This window comes from Trachinotus anak, unplaced genomic scaffold (assembly GCF_046630095.1).
Source record: "Trachinotus anak isolate AG129_WGS33_773 ecotype Australia unplaced genomic scaffold, CSIRO_AGI_Tana_v1 ptg000008l, whole genome shotgun sequence".
Classification (NCBI taxonomy): Eukaryota; Metazoa; Chordata; class Actinopteri; order Carangiformes; family Carangidae; genus Trachinotus; species Trachinotus anak.
The window spans coordinates 13,096,948-13,104,296 of NW_027273859.1; the positions used below are offsets into that span (position 1 = coordinate 13,096,948).

At 39.4% G+C, this 7,349-nt stretch overlaps 1 protein-coding gene across 1 annotated transcript; it reads right to left on the reverse strand.

The window, feature by feature from the left end:
• Positions 1-2,243: 2,243 nt before the first annotated feature.
• On the reverse strand, positions 2,244-5,048 carry cox7c (cytochrome c oxidase subunit 7C). Its single transcript, XM_071482705.1, has 3 exons — positions 4,888-5,048; positions 2,755-2,902; positions 2,244-2,342 (listed from the first exon to the last, which is right to left on the reverse strand). Exons 1-2 carry the CDS (start codon positions 4,960-4,962, stop codon positions 2,786-2,788), a joined length of 192 nt encoding a protein of 63 aa, XP_071338806.1. The 5' UTR covers positions 4,963-5,048; the 3' UTR covers positions 2,244-2,342; positions 2,755-2,785.
• Positions 5,049-7,349: the final 2,301 nt, after the last annotated feature.

Here is a 7,349-nt window from a genome sequence, read left to right on the forward strand (position 1 = left end):
ACGGCAAGTCCACCGAAAATGTGTGATGTAGACTACTGTGGGCACCATAGCACCCCTCCTGCTACATGCCCTGTGCCAGCACACCCTTATGTACTTTTCATAAGTTGCCAGCTCTGCACTGCAGCTTGGTCTTTGTCCAGATAGCACCATTGTGTCTAATTGGTCCTCACTGCTGGAGCTTGGCATCAGCTAGGATTCTTAAAAGCCCCAGTTAAAGTGCATAATGGCAAAGAATAGATCAAACATTTATGACAAAAAAAAAGAGTGCATGTTTTTTACCCTCGGATGCCCAGATAATGTGACACTCTCAGACCTGATCTCTCAAAGTGTCAATGCCAGTCTAAATTTGTACTCTCAGGGGGAGCAAATGCACGTTGTTTTATCATCTCTCCCTCTCTCTCTCCCTCTTTTTTTTTCTTCTTTTTTTGCAATGTTGGGGACTTTCCGAAATTAGCACCCTGAGTGCTCGAGCGCACTGTAGCACCCAACTGAACCATTTGTAAAATTTAAAGTAGCTGCTGGCAGTTCGGTTCGATCAGTCCCGTACTGTTAAAGTGACTCTTTCAAAGTGGAATCAAAGTAACCTACCAGACAGAATTATCTGCCTTTTAAGGACAAAAATAAACAAAGCTGGAGGCAAGTGTTTGATACTCATAAAATAGACTTTAGATGGAGTATCACTTCAGTGAGGTTTATTTGTCTCTAATGGCGCTCGAGAGCTGCTCTTTCTCTGCAAACAGAGTAAAGTGATCTTTGAGATGGACTCACAATAAAGTCAGCATGAAGTATGGCTCATGTCAGGAGGACTTAATGTAGACTTGCACACTTTATTATGATAGTTTGTTATGTACTCATAGGGACAATTCTGAGAAAGAATTATTGTTTAAGACTTAGTATTTTCCTTGGTAAACAGACATACTATTGAGATCTCATTGAGCAGAATGACAATTACATGCATTATGTGGTGCTGGAAGATTTCCCATTCTCCACCTTTCTTTCTTAAAAGAAACACTGCTACACCTGCTCCTTACACCAAGTGCGGATGAGATTTCCATATCCATCTGTAATGCATGTTCGCATCTGTGCTGGTGTTGTGTTTGGAGGTTTAAAAAACATGTGATGTGTCAAGTACTCATGTGAACAGTTTAGTAAGCTGTGAGAATATGTGTTGAGTATTGTTTATAACCAGAAAAGCCACTCTCTCTGCCCTTGAGCCGCAAACAAAGGTCAAGTGGTTCTACGTGCTGACAATACAACACACCTATGAAATATTGGCTCCCACTTGTTGACCCCATTAAATGTCTGATATCTTTATCACTGCCTTGCAAGAGCTGCACGACCTGAATGCTCCTCCATCCAGGAAGCCCAGAGGTACAGTCAGTATAACTTCATTACAAATGCAAGAGAATACAAAACCACCTGACAGGTTTACAAGTTGCTGAGAGTTGTGCGTGTGAAAATCAGGGAGAGGGGTTACAAAGGGTATACGCCAGGTTGTTCCTCATGTTTACAGCTTGTCCCTGTAATGCCTCCCGTTATGTCCCTGGGCCAACCTAAGCAACTCTTTGCTATACAGCTCAAGCAAATGAAAAACCAATAATATCAGACTTCTAAAAATGACTTCAGGCATAAGGTAGACCTGAATGGAAGTATGGAAAACCTCTAACTTCTATCTTACCCTTTTTCACCAACTGTGCAGCCACACCTCCCTTTTTAATACTTCGTCCTTGGATAATTATAGCCAGAAGCATAGGGTTAATTGAACTGAAAAAGGTTATTCTGTAGAGTTCCGCTGAAGAGCTGAGCTACAGTAGGGGAACAACACCTATCAGAAGAATTGAAGGGGAGGAAGACTGGACTCCTCAATGCAAGCCCTCTCACACCGATTTCAATTTCCACTTTCTTCGTTTGCTTCAGGTGCTGGCACCAAGGGGCTTAAATCTATTTAAATTTCATAATTTATGGGTTCACCATCAACAGGCCGACCACATATATACAAATTCTGTGAATCTTTAGGGATCTACCAAGCACTTAAATAAGAATGCAGTTATATAGTATTTGTCGATATGGCAACAGCATTCATAAATCTGGACTCCTATTTTTTGTAGATATCAAATGGCCCATATTCAGCCAATAGTTTAATAGTGAACGACTGATCACAATAAAAAGACCATCTTCTGCTTCATCTGACAGAACCTGCACCGCAATGTATCTGGATTTTGCAAAGAATGAGAATAGCCATGTTCATATCTGAGGAAACTTTATTTACAAAGACAATTAAGAGATTTCCATTATTCTGCAGGGACAGAACTGTGATGGATAAATATCTTCCAGCTGATGACCTGCAGGGAGAACAAGAAAAAAGGACAAGAAGTGATGAGTTGCACACATCTGATGACAGAAAGGCAATTTCTGAGTAAACACCAGTGAAGATAAATGTGACAACAACTCTGACCTGCTCCCACCTGATACACATCAATGTCTGCTATAAACTGTCACATTAACTTGCTAAAGTGCAAGCTTATCTAAAACAACATAGCAGCAATATGAACCCACATGACATTTGTTACCCTCACTTTGAGACATACAGGTAATTTATTTAAGATATTCCATCATGCAAAAAGCTAAAGAGGTGCAGTGAAAGACTGTCATTGACTGAGGTCACTGTTCAAATCAAGGCTGAAGAAAATGCCACATCATCCTGACATTTTAATGAAAGCAGATATGCTCGATAAACATGGCAGTCATAATTACCTTGAAGGCTGAACAATAGCACTGGGCCATTTTACTTCTTCAGGAGCTGATGTCTGACGACAATGAAGGGGAATGCAAAGCCACTGCCAAAGAACACCACCATCATGCCGAGCAAACGCCACTTATTGTCCACGGAAAATGGCAGGTTCTGTAAAAAGACAAGTCATGATGCAGTGAAACTCCGGGGTAAATTCACTGCAGTCCTGCTGATTAAATTTTTCACCACCAAACAACATTTTTTTTTTTTTTTTAATATAAATTGCACACAGTAGAAAAATGTGGGAACTTAGATGCAGCTTCTATGATCTTAACACTTACCTTCTATATTTGGTACACATTAAAATTTTTGGTCCCTCACAATGAACAGGTTATTTCACAATTTACTTAAAAAGTATTAGTTCTACAAACAGGTAACAAATTAAATGGAAAAACCAATATAATTACATCATCAACATGTCCTTTTTTTTTTTTTTTTCTTAAGTTAGGACTTTTTAATGTCTTTATTGGATTGGACAGTGAGAGAGTGGCAGGAAAGTTGGGGCGAGAGAGGGGATGACATGCAGCAAAGGGCCGAGGGTCGGATTTGAACCGCTGCAGTTAGGACTAAGCCTTAATGGTATGCGCTCTAACAGGTGAGCCATTGAGGTGCCCCATCAACATATGTCTTAGTAAGGTGTTGGGCCACTATGAACCGTTGCAGCAGCTTCAATGCTCCCTGGCACTGATTCTACGAGTCTTGGAGCTCTACTTCCAAAAGATATTGCCTCATTTGGTCTTTTGAGGTTGGTGGTGGAAAGCACTGTCCAACATGTGGGTCCAAAACCTCCCATACATGTTCAATTGGGGTCAGATCTGGTGACTGCAAAGGCCATACAATATGATTCACACGCATTTTCATACTCAAACCATTCAGTGACCCCTTGTGCCCTATGGATGGTGCCGTTGTTGTCCTGTTTCTCTACTCGTTTTCAAGGTTTGTCCCTTGTTACTAGTCTGTCTGTACAGAAACCTCTGTTGTACATACAAGTAATAGAAGGCAGTCAAAAATGAATATAAAGCTCAGGGTTAAAATGACATTTTAAATTTAGAGATTACCTGTGCAATTAAAAAATGATAACGGTGCTCTTTTAAAATTTCCATTCCCACATTTTATTTTTCCTTTTTGTTAAATGTATTATGTGTGAATGGGACAGCTGCTTTGCACTGGCCACTGTGAGTTATTCCCCGGGGTATCTGGGTGTGCATTTTTTTGTATGCATTTAAAGGATGACCAATTTCATCCAGAAAACAAATATTTTGCATACAGTATGTAGCATATTAGTTTTGAGCTGTATAAATAACTGTAATATATAATAATAAATAACTAAACATTAAAAGGGGAAGAACATTTACTCTGAATTCTGAACATTAAGCCTCATATGACTTAGTTAAATGACAAAATACATGATGCATTAAACTGAGGGAGGTCCCAATGATACACTCCATCAAATTTACTTATCAATGCAGTGTATAAAAATACACACTGAAAACATAAAATTTTCAACTTTCAGTCTTACTTTCATCAAGACAAAATCAGAGATACGTTAAAACCGATACAGGCAGTCTAATCCCAGAACGTCAGGAGGTCAGGACAAAGTGCAGCTGTGACCTTAAGTTACAGCCGGAAGCGCAAATAAACTCCGTTGGGTAATAATATTCACTGTAAAAATGTCTGAATTTACTGGCGTCTTACTAAGACACTGTTATCAGATTAAATGTATGCCAGCATGTCAGATATCTTCAGCTGACTTTATTTTCTTAAATTGCTTACTATCGAGGTAGTTCTGGTGGTGTTAGACAATATGTTACAAAGCTAATGCTAACCAAAACGGTAAGCAACACTAACAAGTCCGTCCGTCAGCAAATTACCACTTTCTGTCAGAAGTCTGTCCTCATCTTTAAATGTTTTGTTACCGTATAAAATTAGAAAATATAGATGTACGTGTGTGGCTAGTTGGCTCCTGTCAAATGACGGACATGACCTCCAAGTTACGCTAGCTAACGTAGCTAACGTCAGGCTGTGGGTACAGACAAGGCCGCGTAGTAAAATATCACATTTGAAATAACAATGCTGCTTCAAGGAGGTCATCTCACCTTCCCTGGTCCTTCAGCATAGTGTGAAGAACGGACCGCGGACGTTGTGAATCGTCTTACAGCTTGTCCCAGCATGATTAAAAGTCTGATCTCTCCTCCGGTCAGTGCAACGCTGCTATGTCCTTCTTGTTTCCGCGAGCGGTAGGACGGCGCAAGGGATTGTGGGAAAAGGCAACGAGGCTAATGCGGATGGGAAATGTAGTTCAAGTATCTCAGGCGCGACAACAGAGTGAAAGTCTCGCTTAATTTGTCTCCTTTATCTTAGTGTTGGGGACGAGGCACATGTGCGGTGATCCGTGAAAGATCCAAGTTTATATTTGCCTTGTTATGAATATCTAACCTGTGGGTATGTGTGAAACTAAAGCACAACGCTGTTGAGGTCCCCCTGTAGCTGCTTAGAGGATTTACACCATGTTACCTTGGAAAATATTTCTCAGTCATTAGTTGAGTCATAGCTGTTTTATCCTTGACAGAAGAATTGAAGGCCCCCAGTTTCTCAAAGAACAGCATAAATTAACCAATCATGCTGAAAGAAGTGGAAACATATTGGGGTAAGGACAGCTGTTAAAATGGGCTAAAGAGATGAATAACAAATATCCACTGGAAAATACTGACCGATAGAGATCTAGAATTAAATCTGATATTTTGACTCACATGTTTGAGTGTGCGTGTGTCCTTGATGGCTTCACGAGAGGTAATAAACTATCACTTGATAAGCTGTCTGCATCCTCAGCTGCAGTTGCAAATATATCACTACTACTGAGAGCAGAAAGGATTACTCATGGTGTGACCCCCCCCTTTAAAAACTGCTGCTGCTACCTATTCATTGATTGATGCTCATGTGTGCAAACTGGGCTTTACACCATGTCACTCTAGAGGATGTTTAATTTATTAATTTGTGACGCAGAGTGCTGTTTGTTCAGATACATTTAGATGGATATCAGAAAAAAGTTTTCCGAAGAAATCTAAGGTTAAAGCTGCAGCCAACATGTTGCAGTCTCAGTCAAGTAAAGTGATGCATTTTCAGAGTGTTATCATAATAACAGGCGAGAGCTATGGATTCAGCAAAATGGATTTCACAGAAAGTACGGATTTGTGCATAAGACAACATGTAACTTAGAGGAAGGTTGCTGATTTATAAAAGGATATTGACTGTGACAACATGAGCATGTCATAACTTGACCCAAGTACGGCAGTGATGTCACATGAATCCCTTTCTCAAATCATGAATGGTCCATTGTGTCCTTAACATTCTTGCCAAGAGCTCCAGCTATTGTTGCATTTACAAGACAACAAGACAAAGAGGTTACAATACGGTCATCTGAGCAACTCTACCTCTTCAAGGCAGACTGGATGCTACACTGACTCGCTATTGAGACAGTCCAGCCTGAATAGGGCTAGCAGGTTAGCATGCTAAGCTCAGTAAAAATGAAAGAAGTTATAGAAATAGAAGCAAAACAATACCTTACATTGGTGTTGCTTTCCACCATTGGAGATAACTCTCCACAAGTAAAGGACTGAAGTTTGATGCTGGACTGACAACAGTTCTTCTAGACTGGTGAGTAAAGAGCTGTTAATGCTACTGTTGGCTATGTAACAAAAGCGTAGCTTACAATAGTTCCTTTAAAGATGACTATCCGCTGCAGTTGAAAACTCGGAAAAGCTTCTCAGTAGATCTTTGAGCGTAGAGCAACAGATTTTGTTCCCAGTAGTCAAGAAAAACCATCAATTGTTTTTCTTCTTTTTTTTTTTTTTTTTTTAGCCCAAATCAATATCTATTATGTGCTGAATCATACAGCGATTTAGGAAATCACTGCGGGAGTTTTGGGCTTTATTTGAACTGTCACAGTTAAAGTCATAGAAAAAGGCATTCAAATTTTATCCCAAAGTGAGCTCAAATGGCTCAGCTTTTGACTGAGTTATCAGTAGTGATTCATCTTCATCAGCCCCAAAGCCATTTCAGATTGATAATATATGGACATTACTTCAGTCATCAGGAATAAAACAATTTCACATGGTTACTGACACCATCCTCGCTTCAGATTGCTGCCTCAATAGTTTACTTGTGGCAGTTTCATAGTAACACTTTGTTTTCTTGTACAGCAACACAGATCATAGGACATTTGAAAAGTAATTTGACAAGAACCAAATTACAATAAATCACTTCTCTGTTTGGAAGCAACTGGGACCAACAGCGATTAAATGAAAAAAAAAAAAAAAAAAAGTTTATTTTTATTACTTCTCCAATAATGAGCCACAGACTATTTATATGAATTTTATGTATGAACCATTTGGATTTTTTTTTTCCACATCTGATTGCCTGAAAACATTTTGTGAATGCAGAAATTTATTGCAGACAGTGGAGTAGAATGCTCTCAGTTATGAATGAACTGGATTCATCATGGAGCAACTCATAATAGTTGTTCACTGAATTAAATTCTTTATACATGTCTTTGAAGTCC

Bases quoted from the DNA above. Each gene is read 5' to 3' on its own strand.
- cox7c (XM_071482705.1), bottom strand. From the start codon at position 4,962: ATGCTGGGACAAGCTGTAAGACGATTCACAACGTCCGCGGTCCGTTCT. The intron at 2,903-4,887 runs GTGAGATGACCT...GTCTTTTTACAG, and splicing joins ATGCTGAAGGACCAGGGAAG to AACCTGCCATTTTCCGTGGA.